The sequence below is a fragment of the Clarias gariepinus genome, chromosome 26 (assembly GCF_024256425.1).
Source record: "Clarias gariepinus isolate MV-2021 ecotype Netherlands chromosome 26, CGAR_prim_01v2, whole genome shotgun sequence".
Taxonomy (NCBI): Eukaryota; Metazoa; Chordata; class Actinopteri; order Siluriformes; family Clariidae; genus Clarias; species Clarias gariepinus.
Window position 1 is genome coordinate 5,631,020 of NC_071125.1, and position 16,810 is coordinate 5,647,829.

At 37.7% G+C, this 16,810-nt stretch overlaps 1 protein-coding gene across 1 annotated transcript in view; it reads left to right on the top strand.

Annotated features, from left to right (window-relative positions):
• The window catches only part of LOC128514052 (mannosyl-oligosaccharide 1,2-alpha-mannosidase IA), a 242,873-nt gene that overhangs the window by 117,191 nt on the left and 108,872 nt on the right, over positions 1-16,810 (top strand). The window contains exon 2 of the mRNA XM_053487698.1: positions 2,826-2,922. Coding sequence (XP_053343673.1) covers positions 2,826-2,922 — 97 coding nt within the window. The remainder of the gene's footprint in view (positions 1-2,825; positions 2,923-16,810) is intronic.

The following is a 16,810-nucleotide window of genomic DNA, read 5'->3' on the forward strand; positions in this document are numbered from 1 at the left end:
TTCCTTACAGTATCGCTCCAAATTTTATTCGCAGGTATCCAAAGACTTTCTCCAAACTGCACGTAAAGTCTTCGATAAGTAACTGAACCAGGTACACCGTCAGACCACAAAGCCCAAAGCACTGCACGCTGCTCTTCTTTCATGCAAATCACAAGTGGGGCGTCCAGTTTGTTCGAACCGCAGTTACAAATGAAGTAGTGTAACATGTTCACACCTGTACAGCAGTGACGGGGGAGACAGGAGCCGTAAACTGAAAGCTTTTCACTTAACAGTTCTGACCGAGTAATCTGATTGGATGCAAGAACTTTCAGCAAGAAAACACATGATAACATTATATCATCTTAAACACCACTGTTTCTATTGTAAGTCATAAGTGGAACAAGGTACCCTACATAGTGCACTATTTTTCGATTTAAATTTGGGATTTAAGCTGATATTCTAAAGCGGAATAAGGGAAAATATGAAGTAAATCTCGTACGTTTTTTCTTTTACGTTCGTTTCTTCTTCTCACCTTTTGGCTTCATAGTACCAGTAAGAATGTTAAACGTCTTTCAACTAAAGAACCGAAGTTCGACCGTACAAGCATTAAAACCAGCGTTTTATTGTCGCCAGGATAGTAATGCTGAATTATAAGGACGCATTGATTGCCACGTAGACAAGCTTTTGACAGTTCTATGGAGAGAAAAGCACATACAGTGGATCATCGAGTGGGTTTTAGGGATTACATTAGACAAAAGACTCCCAAATCCTAATAAATCCTGCATGTCTACGTTTCAGAGACGATTCTGTTGTTCAGGGTGGTAGTTGGGTTATTAAGTCTTAATTTCATAATATAGACCTCGTCCTCGATTGTGGATGAATTTTAGGATTATAGCATTAGAGCATCATCAACTTGAATTGATTTGACAAATGTGTGCATGGTTCTGAACTTTTTTTTTTTTCCTTTTTTTCTTTTTTTGGTAGGAAATGATTCGTGTGCATGTGTGTGTGCCGTCATTGTCTTTCTGAGTGCCTGTATTTGCTTGATTAATCACAAGCAGTGCAGCTGCTGTTGCAGAATTATGTATAATGATATCAACGTTTGGCTGCTCACATTGCCAAAACATTCTGGAAGAATGATTAAATCCTTTCATTTTGTGAATAAGTCTCTCCGTCTATTCAGTGCTAATTTGTCTGGGATGATCTTTTGTTATGTGCTTCTGGGATCACTACCAAGTACTGGAACAGCCTTATTTTTACAAAAGCAATTTTTGAATTCCAAGCACTATGAAGCCAGATGTTGGCATTTTATACCTTTTTGTCTAAGCATGGTGAAGTTCCTAGACTGTTCATCTAAAAACACTTGCTTATTCGGGCTTGGCAGGTTATATTGCTATTAGTGCCACGTTGCGACATCGTTTCTGGATTTTATTAACTTATTCTTGGCTTTCGGGGGACAGCGTTGGTGTTTGTTTGAGTAAACAAGGGTGTATAGTGGAGAAGATTTAGAGCGGTCAGATTCCTCAGCACGTGGCATTGGCTTTTAATGGAGATTTTTGGTGTTTGATGGTGAATGTTGGTGGTTGGGTTAATGGTGATGTGTTTAATGGAGAATGTTGTTTTTGTGTTAGTGGGGAATGTTCTTTTCTTAATGGGGAATGTTGGTTATAACTACTAAATGTTTATTTTTTTTAAAGGTGAATGTTGGTTTTTAATGGGGAATGCTGGTTTTAATGGGGAACGCTGGTTTTAATGGGGAACGCTGGTTTTAATGGGGAAATGTTTTTAATGGAGAATTTATTTAGTTTTTTTTTTTTTAGTGAAGAATGTTCTTTTCTTAATAAAGAATGATGGTAATTACTAGAGAATGTTGTGTTTTTAATAGAGAGTGTGGTGGAATTCTGGTATTTAATTAGAGAATGTTAGTTGTTAATGGAAAATGCTGGTTTTAATTAAACATATTTTTAATAGAGAGTTAATGAAGAATGCTATTTGTGGATAGAGAATGTTGTTTTTTGTTTATTGTTGGTAGCAATCAGTATTGATGTTTTGGAGAATTATGAGACCTCCTCTGGTAAAGATTAGAATTTGATAAAGAATCTGATCATCTGATGGTGAAAACTGGTATTTGTTGGGCAGTTTTGGTGGCTGGAAAATGTTAATGTTAGGATTTTCATGGATTTTCATTTTCATTAATGCTAGATCAGCGGTTCTCAACCCTGGTCAACCCTGGAGGACAAACTTTATTGTTTTATCATCTCTTAAATGAACTAATTTGGCTAATTAACAGCCTTGTCTGAACTGAAGTGGGTGTGAAAGAGCACTGACCAATGAGATACTGCGTACAGAAACGTTTGCTCTGATGCCCTTTTAGAAGCTTGGAAAGAACTACAGAAACAAATGGCTTGAACTACGATTGGAAAGAAGGAAAGTTATTATCTATAAGATCCTAAATTCCACAACCATAGATGTTTGAAAATAGAATTTCGAGCAAAAATGTTGTTAATTGATAGTAAATCACAGACATCGAAAAAATTGAAAAAGAAAGTGTTATAGACGGTGAGTAAGTGATAGTATGAGTAGTGTGATTATAGTTGTATTTAATGAACTTTTGCTTTGCTTGCTGTTCCAGTATACAATTATTATGCAAATGCTTTTCTTTATACAGTAACGACTGTATAACTCTAAATGCTTGACATGAATTTGTATCAGTGTAACCTGTATGAACCTATTGTATGAGTTCTTGACTAGCTATCGCATTTACACTTGTTATATTAATAAACAACGTAAGAGGATTCTATGCTTTTGAGTTTAACCGCGTGCTTTCTTTTTTTTTTCCCCTGTAGATGATGAAATTTGCCTGGGATAACTACAGACACTTCGCGTGGGGGCAGAATGAGCTCCGGCCGCTCACCAAAAACGGTCACATCGGCAATATGTTCGGTGAGTAGAATGCTTATTTTCTACATAATGTTTTTTATTTTTATTTATTTGCATTTTTTCAACACTAACCAGCTCTCCCAACTGCTGAGGCTATAAAGGCTTGTGCGTCTCCCAAGTCATGTGAAGCAACCTGTCACATCTTCCCAGACATCCTGTGTTTTTCATATCCGCTTACATTCTCCTGCAAAGGCTCTACCAGTTCTCTTGGTGGATTTAGGATTTAGGTCAGTCACAAAATAACTTAGATCACTGTTCCTGAGTCATGCACACAAGACCTGTGAGTCACACACTGAGAGCCTGAGAGGTAGACACTGCACTTATTTACGAATTTGCGTCACTCTTTCAGGAAAAAAAAAAAAAAAAGTTTTGTTATACCCGACAGTCTTCTTACCTTGGATAGCCGTCAGCCCTGCAATCTGGGTCATTGTGCAATAGTGTCTGTGAGTCAAGCAAACTGGACTTTTCCATTCATTCCAGGGGTTTCCTTAAGCTCCACTGAGCGGCGGGTATGGAAACTGTAGCTAACAGGACTGAAGCAGTTGGCAATATTCATACAGTCGCCAGGAAAATTGAGATCACTAGGAAACAAGAAGGAAACTAGACTTGGCAAACCAGAGATTTGATTCATCTTAAATCACATAACACCAATAAGTCAAGGGGTTAAGTAGGCACACAAAATCTTGCACGTTTCTATCTTTAATAAAAGCATTAGTTTTTTTTTTGCATGGTCAGCAAGCGCTGTACATTTTCACCCAAACTAAAAGGGGTTCCTCGTTCCTGGTTTGGGTCAAAGCAACACAGCTGAAATATCATGCAGAAATCAATGTTAAACCGCCAAAAATGTATTATTCCATGTGATATGCCTCTTTAAATATACTAAAAATGAAGTTGTTTTTTTTGTTTGTTTTTAATTTTTTTTATAACCATTGGATGTCCATTGTAATGTATTTATGTATTATAGTCATGTTTACTATGTAGAGCTCATAAAGCTTTTGTTATATAGCAGATACCATAGTTAAAACTAATTATCTCTAATCACCATGATTATTAATTGTGTAAAAAAAATAATAAAAGAAAAGAAAAAAAAAATGCCATAGTTTTACCAAGGTTATTACGGATAAGCCATAATACCATTATTATACAATATGATAACAAGTTCTGTATTAAAGGGCCCATGTTAAGTCTCAGGATACCCCTAAAGTGTCTTTGTTAATACTCCAGCTGAAATACACCTCAGATATTATTTTTTTGTTTCAGATGCCCCCTTTTTCACTTGTCCTTTTAGTGTTTATGTAAATGGTGGCACGTTGGTGTGGTGGGTAGCACTGTGGCCTCGGACCTTCACGGTCGAGGGTTGGCTTCTATTAATAGAACTTAATAGAAAGGGGGAAAAAACATACTAGAAAAGCACATTTGGGACGTTTCCGTGTGTGATCCAAAGAGTGAAATGAATACCTAAACTAAAAACAGACAACATTCGACACAATTAACCACAGGAAACGATCCATATCTCCAGCCAAAGCTTCGCTTGGGATACTTTGGCTCCCCCATTTAGTTTCTGGATCGGTGAATCCGCTGACTAAATGAATTTATGGTTGCGCTCTAGCTGCTTATGTCTATATATGTCCCCTTTGGCCTCCGAGTACAGGAAAACATCTGGCCAGAGGAGCTAAAGCGTGTGTTAGTTGGCAGAATCATGAAGGGCTCTAGAGGAAGCCAGGTATGAAATTGGACACCGAGTTCTCTAATTTAATCCTGTGGGTAAACATAGATGCCAAGAGATCAGAGGCAGCTAAGCCTGCTCGTTAGAAGCGTGTCATTATGGTCAAAGTCAGTGGAGAGAGAGAGAGAGAGAGAGAGAGAGAGAGAGACTTTAGGCCATTACGAGATGTGAGAACTGATGTAAATGCTAAGCAATGACATTTGCACATCGTTAAAGAAGTCTTCGATCGTGAATTCAGATAGGCGATTTTAGAATACGTAATATGAAGGACGTTCGGGTCAAACTGGGAATTTTGATTACAGAATATCAGAACACTGTTATGGGAGAAAAAAAATCTGACTTTATTTCTCTATATAATCCTCTGCTAAATTAATGCGCTTAAGGTTTTCTCAGTATCCCAGAGCCATGAACCGGATGGCCTGCTTAAAGTCTGAAACACTGGTCTCCCAGGAACTCCTTTTAATAGCCAATAGAATAGAATAGTGAATTGAATCAAAAAAGCCAAATTGAATCAAACCGACAATCTACCTTTGATGCACAAGATCACGAGATACTGCAAGATAACAGCTAGATGGTAGTTTACAAAATGTATTGATAATGTATGTATTTGTTAAAGGTAGTACCAATATTTTCATATTAGAAATGTAAAGAATGTCTATTCTACATCTACACCAATCAGCCATAACATTACAGTGCAAAACGTTATGCTTAATATTGTGTAGTAGTGTTAATTCCGTCAACGAAAATAATAACAAAAACAATATTGTTGACGACTTTTTTTCTTGTGACTGGTGAGACAATGACGAGACGTTGCGGATATCAACAATCAGTGATGAAATCAGCATGCAAGGTTGCAATATGCAAGTTTGTTAAAAAAATAAACACATATAACATATAATTTTCGTCACAATCCGCTGCGATACAGTGTTCATTCCTTATGGCATGAGCAGGACTATTTCCCAGGTCACGGCACACGGCGTATCAGGAGTAGTTTGACAGGATATAACAAGCTCAGTCATCTTTAACTGGAGGGTTACTTGATTATAAACTTATTGCTAAAATGTTACGCTTGCATTGACTAAAACTAGACCAAAATACTTTAATGTTCCTAAAGAAAATAGGATAAGATTGACTAAATATGATAAAAACTAACGGGGGACATGACCGAGACTAAGACTAAAATTGAAAATAGTTGACAATATAAACACTATTGTGTAGGCCACTGGGGCAGCCTTGGCCCCTCAGTGCCCATGATATCTGGTATCACACTCAACACAGGGCATGCTGTTGTGATGGATATCAGCACAGCTGTGATGCAGTCATAGACATCACGAGGGCCAAGTTAGCTTTGTAGTTCACCTTAGAAGCAAAGACTAAGGAGACAAAGGGTTGTTGTCATGATGAAATAAAGTTATTAGATGTGTTTTCTTGCTGAAAGTGCTCATGTGACTGGTGTTGAATGAAGGTTTTGGCAGGCAGCTGTTCTTCCCTCGTTCCAGTACTGCGGACCGTTTACCCCGTACTGGCGACCAACAGTTAATGTAACTACCAATTGTTAGATCACCTGTGATACATATACCTAAACTGTTAGTACAAGAATCCGCCTGCTTTTTAAACCTACATACACATCTCGGACTGATGATTGAGTCCACTGGCAGTGTGATTAATTTCACAAAGTGAGAAAACGAAAGAATGCAGTTTGAAGTGTGAAGGATCTGAAGTTCTGCATGCTCCTGCACAGACGTTTCTGCCTTGCTGACTGTGAGGAATGAGTGATGGTGCCTTTCTGTCATGAAACGATTGATTGTGAGAGAGTAAAAGGGAACGTTTCTTTTGTTGTCAAGGAGAGTAAAACTCCATGATATACCATTCTGAACACTGTGTCTGTGTGTCTAGACGGAGGACTGGATGTAATTCAGCTGCATGAGTGTGTGTGGGTGTATATTTATATGTGTTTTTGAATATTTGAATGCTGTTGGAAGCCAAAGTCAGCCCTGGTGGTGATTCGGTCAAGTTAGGGCTTTTCTTGTATAGGATTTTGTGCCCTTAAGGCACCTCACTGGACGTTCACCTGAACGTTTTCTTCATGGAATGGAGAAAAGTCCTCTTGGTGTGATGGGTGGGAAGGTAGCGGTGTCATCATTTACAGTCTAGCTGTGATATCATTTTTTAAATGCAGATTTTTCAGCTAACCCTGATATATATATAGGTAAAATTTGTTTTCTGGCTGCTTGATAAGATTTTCTTGTTTGAATTAGGATTTCTTTAGCGGCACAATCCCCCCAAAAATATGTGAGAACAATAAGTTTGTTTAAAATGGTGCTCATCTTTTTGTCTTGATTTTAAAAATAAAATGTCTGATTTTGTACACCGTCTGAACTGCAAGTGCGCCCTCTTATGGTGTAAATGTAATTGATATGTGAACAACAGAGAAATAGTATGCAAAACAAATATTGGTTAATAATCCCTTAATCGTTTAAATGAATGCCGGTTTATTTCCACCTTTTGCCGCTGCCACATTCAGCAATAGATAGTAGGCTGGGTCATTTTGAAAGGACGTCAGCCGAGCTGGTAAACATTGGAACGTAAGAACATATGTGGTACTGTATATCAAGGCCGAGGTACGCCTGCAGCTGTCACACAACAGATCCCGATACGCTTTCTCCTCTTTCACGCTCCACACAGATGCTGCCTGACTCGGGTATCATTGTTTCAGCCAAGCTCGCGGTCCATTACAGCTCGCTGTAACTAGAGCAGGGAGTTTAGCACGTACAGAATAGAAAAAGAAAAACTTCATCCTTTCCTTATTGTAGGATTGAAGTCGACCTATAATAATACTGTTCCAGGTGCTCGATGGGCTTTCTGTAGAATGCGGAATGTATTGTATCAGGTTGGTTATTTCAGAAAAAAATACATTTTACATTCTGTCAGGCTGGTATTTAAAGAAAAAAAGCTCTTTGGAGCTTTTAAAGAATAAAAAAAATGAAATAAATAAATCCCAAGGTCATCTCTGCTAAATCCACAAAAGCCAAATATGTTACCAGTTGAAAATGAAAAAACAAAAAAAAGATCGAAAATAAAGATCGAAAAATTGATTAAAGTTTTTTAGTGATGCATTATATTACATTATTATTTGTTTATTTATTTGATGGAGGCAGATGATTCGCTGTTGGGGCCCCTTGAAAGGGAACAGCCGAAAGAAAAAAGATTTATTTATTTATTTATTTATTCTTGTTTATTAATTCTGCATTCATTCTAAGCATGTTAAAATCGCGGTCCATAACCTTGTATTTCATTTTAATCGGTTGTGTTCACTGTTGAAAGTGAAAGACAGAGCACTGTTACGAAGGTCTGTTCAGAAGGTCACGGCCGTACCTCACAAGAACATTCTGCTTGAAATGTTTACTTAAAATTAAAAGAAACTGAGTGTGGTGTTTGGGGCTGTGGGACATTGTTTTATCCGAATCGTTCTTATTGTCCTTTGTTCATTTTCTGTGAAAAACATATACAGTACAGTAAAAGAATACATTTTTAATGGCTTCACCTGCACACATTAAATATATGTGCTGTTCGAGTCCAATGGACCTACAGGAAATAAAAGTGCAGAAATTGAAGGTGCTGTGTGTGTGTATGTGTGTAAAGTTTGGACACGCCTTCTAACCCGATGGTCATTTCTGATTTGTATTGCTTTCTAGGTTTTTTTAAATCAATGCCGAAGGCGTCCAACGTACACAATAATCTCCTTTGAGCAGTTGATATTGAGATGATATCCGCTACTTCTGCTCTGTAAATCCTTCATAGCGGCTCTAATCTGAGGTGCTGGTTGTTTAATTAGTGATTTCTGAAGCTGGTGACTCTAAATAAACGTCTCCTCTGCAGCAGAGGTAGGTTTCGGTCTTGCTTTCCAGGAAAGCTCTTCATGAGAGCCAGTTTCATCATGGTGCTGGATGGGTTTTGCAAACGTACTTGACATGATACTGTTCTAGCAAGAACTATTCCTCAACAGCTGAGCTTCATTTATTAAAATAACAACTGACTGTTGTTGTTGTTGTTGTTGTTGTTACTTAGTTACCTAATGACATGTGTGTTATTTCATAGTTATAAAATCTCCAGTGTTGTTCTAGAATGTAGAAAATAAATTCAAACCTGTGTCCAAACTTTTGACTGGTACTGTACATGTACATGTGCATGTGTGTGTGTGTGTGTGTGTGAGTGTGTATGCACATGTACAGTGGATACTGTCTCTGTTTAGTGGGGCTCGTTTCTCTTAGGCTGACTTAAATATGTTCAATTTCAAATTAAGTTCAAACAAATGATCATCATTACTGATTACAGTTAGATTTATTCACTATGAATGTTTTTTTCCCCTTACAAATCTCAATTGTAATTATTTTTTGTCCAAAAAATTTATAGAGTTTTTTTGATATATTTGATCTACAGAGATATTGTAAATGTCAAATATTAACCATATCAGCCGTAATATTAACATCACAACCGCTTAACCTAAATAACACTGAATATTAATTATATAACAGTGAATTGGTGACAGGATCATGGGCACCCAAGGCTCCTCTATGAACAACCAGTTCATCACAGCCTGTTGCGTATGAGCCTTATCAGGCAAAGAGTTCAAGAATGTTGATCTGCCATCCCAGATCTCAATCAGATCAAGAATCCAAGGAATCTAGTCCTATCCATGGGCACCCCAACCTGCAACCCAGGGCACCTGAAGGACCCGCCACTAACGTTCTAGTGCCAGAGTCAGTTGGTCAGAGTTGCCCCGCTGGCACAAAGGCAACCTACGCAATATCTTGCGTTTTAATGTAGCGGCTGATCAGTGTATGCTGTCTATATAGTTCTGTTTAGTCTTTTCTAAAACAAATCCTTATGGCTGTATTGATTTAAAAACCCAATAATGTGGTGCATCCACCAGACTTGTGAACATTGGCTGGGTAATGAAAGCATGAACACCATACTGTACTGTACCATGGTTAGGTATTTTTAGTCTGTATTGTTTTAAACAAATAACGGAATAAAAGTCTTGATCAGAATCAAACTGATTCATAATTGCATAAAGACACTTAACAGCAGCACTTGTTAGATAGAGGTCATTTTTCATGGGATGGTTTTACACGTTCTGGCAAATTCTCAAAATGTATAACTTTTTTTTAATTAAAGGCGAATCACAAATAAGAAAAATCAATGTCGCAAAAAACAAACAAAAACCATGCAGCGAGTGCTAGTGCTGTGCTGACATAGGCTGACATAAGCACTCTTTACATCTGTGTTGTGCTGAAAAGCACCTCAGAGTGTCCACACATGGACTTTAAAGGTGAATAAGCCACAGCAGCTGAAATGTTCCACTCCTGACAGTCTGAAAAGTAAAAAAAAAAAAGTCTTCAGCTGTCTGGTTTCATCTCTTGTGCTGCTGGTCTTAAAAAACAAAACAAAAAAAAAACTAGATGTTGGGAACGGAAGAAATTTCAGACCAGAATCTCTATGCACCTAATTTGTATAGAAATGATAAAATATTGGTTAAAATGTTGTTGACCGTCGTGCTGTTTTTTTTTTTTTTTTTAGCATTATGAACTTTGATATGTAAATGTACAAGCCATGATGTTGTAAGCCAATAGGATTGAAGTGGGCGTGACTATAAGGTAATATTATCAGCATTTGCACTAAACTATTATCTCACACTTTCCTTTAAAAAAAAAAGGTAACAATACACCTCATTTACTGACGTACAATATGCTGGGTTTTTTTCTTCTTCAGATAAAATCTTTTAGTGTCTCTCTTCTAGGATTTTTCTTGTTTAAATTAGAGTTGCTTTAGTGGCACAATCCCAAAAATTAGCTACATGAGACAATTTAATAAAGTAAAAAAATTTAGAGTTGGAATAAAAAGAAGAACAAGAAGGTTGTTAAAAATGCTGCTCACCTGTTTGTCCTCATTTTAAAATACAACCTCCGATTTTGTATACTGTCTCAACTGGAAGTGCGCCCTCTTTTGGTGCGTAATGTAATAAATATAGTAAATAATAATAACAACAGAGAAATAGCATGCAAAACAAACATTATCAGTTGATAATTCTTGAGTTGGTTAAATTAATTCCAATTAATTTATTAATGATTAATTATTAATAGCCCAAATCAGCATCATTGCCACCTTTAAGTAAACAGTCAGCAATAGCTGAAGTCTTCGAATCCTTACAGTCTGTAAAACCTGTCTTCAGCTGTCTGGTTTCATCTCTTGTGCTGTTTTCTCGAAAAGAATAAAAAAATAAAAAAAACTCATTTTTATTTGTCTGCTTCTCCACTGGTGTAATTTGAAAGTCAAATCTTTCCACCACTGATGCGAATACAAGTCGGAACACAAGTCAGAATATGTTAATGTAATTCGCACAGTGTAATGTGTGTTCAAATAAATAAATAAGTAAATAATCGAGGTTTTTTGCATTAGATACAGCTTGCTTATTCAGCAGGCCAGGTTTCTTTCACCTTGGAAATCGTAAAGGTAAAAATGACAGGTTATAGCTGATTCCGGATCGACTGTAATTTTCTGTTGTCGTGCTTTAGCTCTAAAAGAAGTTGTTCTTAATCTTTTTTTTTCACCCCCTTTTGCTTATTCACATTTATATGCATTCTTCTCACTCGGATGGCTTTATTCAAAGAGACTTAAAGGTGAAGCTAAGGTTTTCCTGCAGAGCTCAGCAGTTTAAGAGCTGAGCCGCGCCAGGGATTTGAACTCACGCCCTTACAGATACAGATGCGATACTGACTTGCAGAATCTGTTAATTACACGATGCTCTTATTGACACCGCGTTTCCCCTTATCGTCTTTCTGATAATGATGTTAGATTAAGATGGAAATAATGATCCTAGCTCGGCTACAGTCGTAACGATCACGTCGTGCCTGGGAATAATTAGCGAAACTGCTTGGATTGTAGATATTTCACAACCACAAGCATTAGAGAAAATATAATATACTGTATACTGGTGGTAAAAGTTGCATTTTGGTTTTTACTAACTTAATAAGAACTTCAACTTTTCAAAAGTTACTTTTAGTAGTACTGTATATAATCTACAATGTGCAAATAGTGCACTCTTTAGTTAAACGAAAAGAAAGCCATTATTATAACCAGGAAGTAAAGTGGTGGACCATCAAACATGTTCAAAAATATAGTGAATGACAGGGTTCAGTGATCAGAGATCACTTTGGTTGAACGTTTGGTGAAGTTGCATCATAAAAAAAATAACAGAAATCAGAGCTGTGTTTCCATGCACGCAATGTGATGAGACCTCACAGGTTTGAGACTAACCAGCTGTGTGGCCTTAAGAAAACCACTTGTTAGTGCGACTAATCAGAGAAAAAGCTTCAGTTTGCTAAGGAGAAAAAAAGATTGGACTTTATTGGAAAAGGGTCAAGTGGTTTAATGAGTCCAGACTGTGCGTTTACTAGAGCTATGGGCCTGTCAGGGTAAGAATGGATGCACATGAAGCGATGAACCCTTCATGCATAGTATCCACTGTACAAGTCCCTGGAGACAGTGTTATATTCTGGGGTTGCTTCAGTTGCTCAGGTCTAGACTCACATTTTATTTATGTGGAAATAAAATAAAGTCAGCTGATGACCTGAATGACCAGTTATCACATCTATGGAGGTTTTCAATTAGGCACGGCAGTATTCCAGGACCCAAATCGTAAAAGAGAGTGGTTCTAGGTTCATGAAGAACTGTTGTCCTTTCAATGAACACTAAAGACGTTCTTTTTTCTTTTTTTTTTTGTTGCTGTTTTAACTTTTCCTTGGTTTCCGTGGATACATTTGTGTTACGTCACTTGAGTCCAAACTCAAGCTGACCTACGGAGCTCTGCATCCTGCGGGCACATCTACTGTGGCTCGGTCCAGCTACTGGGAATAAATGAGCGTGTCTAAGAGGTGCATATCGCTCCATGCTGTGTGAAACACCAAGGCTGAGAGCCATATTGAAATTTCAAAACCTCTCAACCAACCTGAAAGCATCTCCCACACGCCTGCAGGTTTGAAGAGTTCGCTTTCATGTCTGTGAATACAAAAGCAAAGTACAAAGTTTTAAAGGGGTTGGCTTTTTTTTTTTTTTTTTTTTTTTGGTACTGCAGTGCCTTTTTTCTACTAATGGACAATCTCCATTTGGAAGCTTTAAACACATATATTAGGGCCGTCCACACATACACACACTGTTCGGGCATTAATGTGAAAGTGATGGAGAGGCAGGATACGTGTGCTAGAGCCAACACGAATTCATATACACACAAGCTCACACATATACACACGTCATGCGGCCCACGGTTAGATTTCGTACCTAACACAATACGGGACAGCCTGGGCCATGTCCCAATCCTATTAGAGAGGGAGAAAAAGCAAATGTAGCAAAATCAAGTAAATAAAACGATGAGGAAGTTAATATTTAGGTTTTAATGAAGAAGCGAGCACAGGAATTGGAGAGGAAAGGAAAAGGACACAGAAAGTGACAGTTAATGAGTCAGCAGTTGTGTGAGTAAGGGAGAGGAAGAGTAAAGGTTTGTGAGCTAATGAGGGAGTAAGTGAGATAATGTGAATCTCAAGATAATAATAGGGAGGGTGTGAATTCGTGAAGGAGAGAGTGTTTGATAATCAGGAAGCAAGTGAGTAATTAGGAAGTAAAGGAGATAATGAGAAAGGAAGTGAGATCACGAGAAGGTAAATGAGATAATGAAGAGGTGAGTCAGATTAAGAAGTCAGTGAGATAGTAAAGGGTTGATTTGCAGGCGGGCAGATGAACGAGTGATTGAGAGAATGTGGTATGTATTGAGATAATGAATTAATGAAGGTAATGAAGGCGTGAAGATGGGGGGGGTATTGAGCGAGATAATGAGTAAGATAATGGACGAGCGATCAAGGTAGGGGGTCAGTGGTGTTGATGAAGTGATGAGTGCGAATGGATATGAGATGATGAAAAAATTAGAAATGTAATGAGAGATGATGCAAGATAATGAGATAGGGGAATGAGTAGTCAGAGCAAGTGAGATAAAATGGAGTAAGTGAGATAAAGATGGAGATGAGCGATGTAGCCATCATAAGCATAAGGGGAATTAGTGGATGGGAGAGTGAATGAGTAGGTACAATAAGGTAATGAGGCACATTATATAGGATACTATAGAGTGAGATAATGAAGAAATGTGGTTGGCAGATTCTTTGAGATAAAAATAATGAGGGAATGAAGGGATGCTTGAGATAACGAGCAAGATAATAAGAAGGGAGTGAGATAATAAAGGACTGAGGTAATAAAGGAATGAGAAAAATTGTTAGAGTAAACAAGATAAGTAGGGTGAGGGAGATACAGTAACAAGGGAGAGAGGTAGTGGGCCGAGTGAGCTGATTAGGTAGGAAATGAGATAATGTGAGATATTGATGGAGTCAAAAGAACAATGGGAGTGTGTAAGATAAGGTATTGAGCAGGATAATAAAGTAGAGGGTGAGATAATGACGAAATGAGGTTATTGGATTAATAAGGGAAGAAGAGGGTGGGTGAGATAGTGAGATAGATAATGAGGATGTGAGTGAGATAATGAAAATAGGAGTGAGTAAAATAATGAGATAATGAAGGAGCGAGTAAAAAAAATGAGATAAAGACGTGGCGAGTGGCTAGAACAACAACAGTGATAGATAAAGTACTGAGCAAGATAATAAAGTAGAGAGTAAAATAATGTGAGGTGAGCACATTAAATTAATTATGAGCAAGATAATGAGATAATGAACACAGTAATGAGGAAATGGGTGAGATAATGAAGTAGTAAATAAATTATTGAGGAAATAAGTGGGTGGGTGAGATAATGAGATACCAAGCCAGATAACGAGGATGTGAGTGAGCTAATGAAGGAATGAGTAAATAATGAAGCAGTGAGCGAAAAGATGAGATTGAACAAGATAATCAGGTAGTGATTTAATGAGGTGATAAATAATAGGGTGAGTAAGATAATAAAAGAGTGAAGGACTGGGTAAGTAAGTGGCTGATGATAGTGAAAGTGACTGGGATAATGTTGCATTAGTCAGAAAATGAGGAAATTAGTGAGTTAATTAATAATTAGAGAGTGAGTGTATAAAAATAATGAAAAACATAGTGAGGCAGCGCAGCGAGAAAATGATGGAACAAGCGAGATGATTGAGTGAATGAGATAATAGAGTGAGATAATAAGGTAAATTGCTAAGGGAGTGAGTGAGATAACAAGGGAGCGAATTAGATACTAAAGTAGTGAACTAGACAATGAGAGAGCTTTTAAGGAAGTGAGAGAATTGAAGAAAGGGCGAGTGAGTGAACAAGTGAGGGACAAGTGAGCGAATGAAACTAAATCATCTCCCTCATTCTGTCATTTTCTGCAGTGTCTATCTCATCACTGTTGCCCTTTTGGCGTATCCGCGCTCTCAGGATTCTCCAGTCTTCCTTTTTTCATTATCGCCCCAGAGACTCAATTAGACAGCACGAGTCACGCCAATAAAATCATCTGCTGTGACCTTTAGCCCTGATTTGAATTCAGCAGTGAGGAAGGAAGTGAATAAGCATTCGTTAAGTTTTAAGTATTCATTTATGTATGTTGGAAACGTGGAATCATTTAGTCGATGTTTGCTTTTGGTTGTAAAAAGTGCTACTGTATGACGTTACATGTTAGGTCTGCTGTCCGTTTTATTTCACGCTTTTATGTGGCAGTAAAGCTTTGATTAAAAGGGCAACATCAAAACAAGAATGTTAAGCACGTAGTACGTGTTAATAGTTTTATGGCAAAATGAGAAGTCCGTTTTTGCATTTTTTTTCCTCAATAAAGCAAGAAGTATTGCAGACTTATATAGAATGTTTTGCTGATGCATACTTTGAGACACAAGGACATACTGTATAGCAGACGTTAAGCGTAAAAACTACTGGAATAACTGTAACAGCAGAAACAATGCATGATTGTCCTTTTCTTGGCTTAACCATTTTACAAATGTTGCTTTGGTTTATTATTTAAAACGGATATACATGGTGGGTGCAAATTTTCTGGGTAATACTTTATGACTGTAGAACTTGTAGTATCACCCCAAGGTGCACCACCCCTGTTGATTAGACTGGAATGACGCGGACATCATGAATGGCCTCCATGAAGTCCAGATCTCCCTCTATGTATTTTTTTTTTCCTGTGGGGCTACACAAAGGAGGAGGTTTACAGGATAAAGCCTCGCACACTGCAGGACTTGGAGGCACGGATTCAGGAGGTTCTCGTCAAATTTCCCAAACGACTTCCTTCGGAAGGCTGTGCATTCCTTCCCCAGCCGTTTGAGGAAACTAGTGGACGCCACCGGTGCCTATGTTGAAATTTAAAGATCTGCTTTATCTTCATCTTCCTACTGTATGTCATAAAGGACATGTACAATTTGGTTCAATAAATCCGTATTAGAAATATGGAATTTATTACCAATTTCTAATGCTTTAGTTACTTTTTACTTATTCAAAACATTTTTTATTACATCCAATTAAAACTTTATCCACTTTACGAATCAGACATAATGTCAGAAGAGCACCATGCCACTTGGGTGCCATAAAGTGAGTATGAGATGAAAGAAAAACGTTAAGGAACTGCGCCAGTATATACATATAAATAAATAAATAAATATATATATATATATATATATATATATATATATATATATATAGTCCACTGTGACCTCTGCTTGAGGTTGTTACCTCATCCGTCATTCCGGGTTAGACAGGCATCATCCTCCTCTCCTATATTCATCTCCTTTACTGCTCTACTGGGAGTCTTTTGGAGTTGAACAGTGACAGTGAATGCAACCTTTAATAACAGTAGAGACTGGAAGATGGGTGGGTGGTTAAAAAAAAAGGAGAAAAGTTGGCTTAGTCTGCAGTTTAACTGGGTCAGAGATCACCCTACCACATTTTGATCTTTCTCACAGCTACAAAGGATTATGGCTCGTGATCACCAGTCAGGACATTCTGCAAAAAGAAAAGGCCTACTGGGATAAGATTAGTTTTACTTGGCGGGGTAGGGTAATTCTATCTTTTACAGGTGCTGCTCTGTGGTTTTATGTCCCTCAGAATCAGCAGTTTCAGTGTTTCACTTACTTACACGACTTCTGAGAAACTTCAAGTCTTACAGTA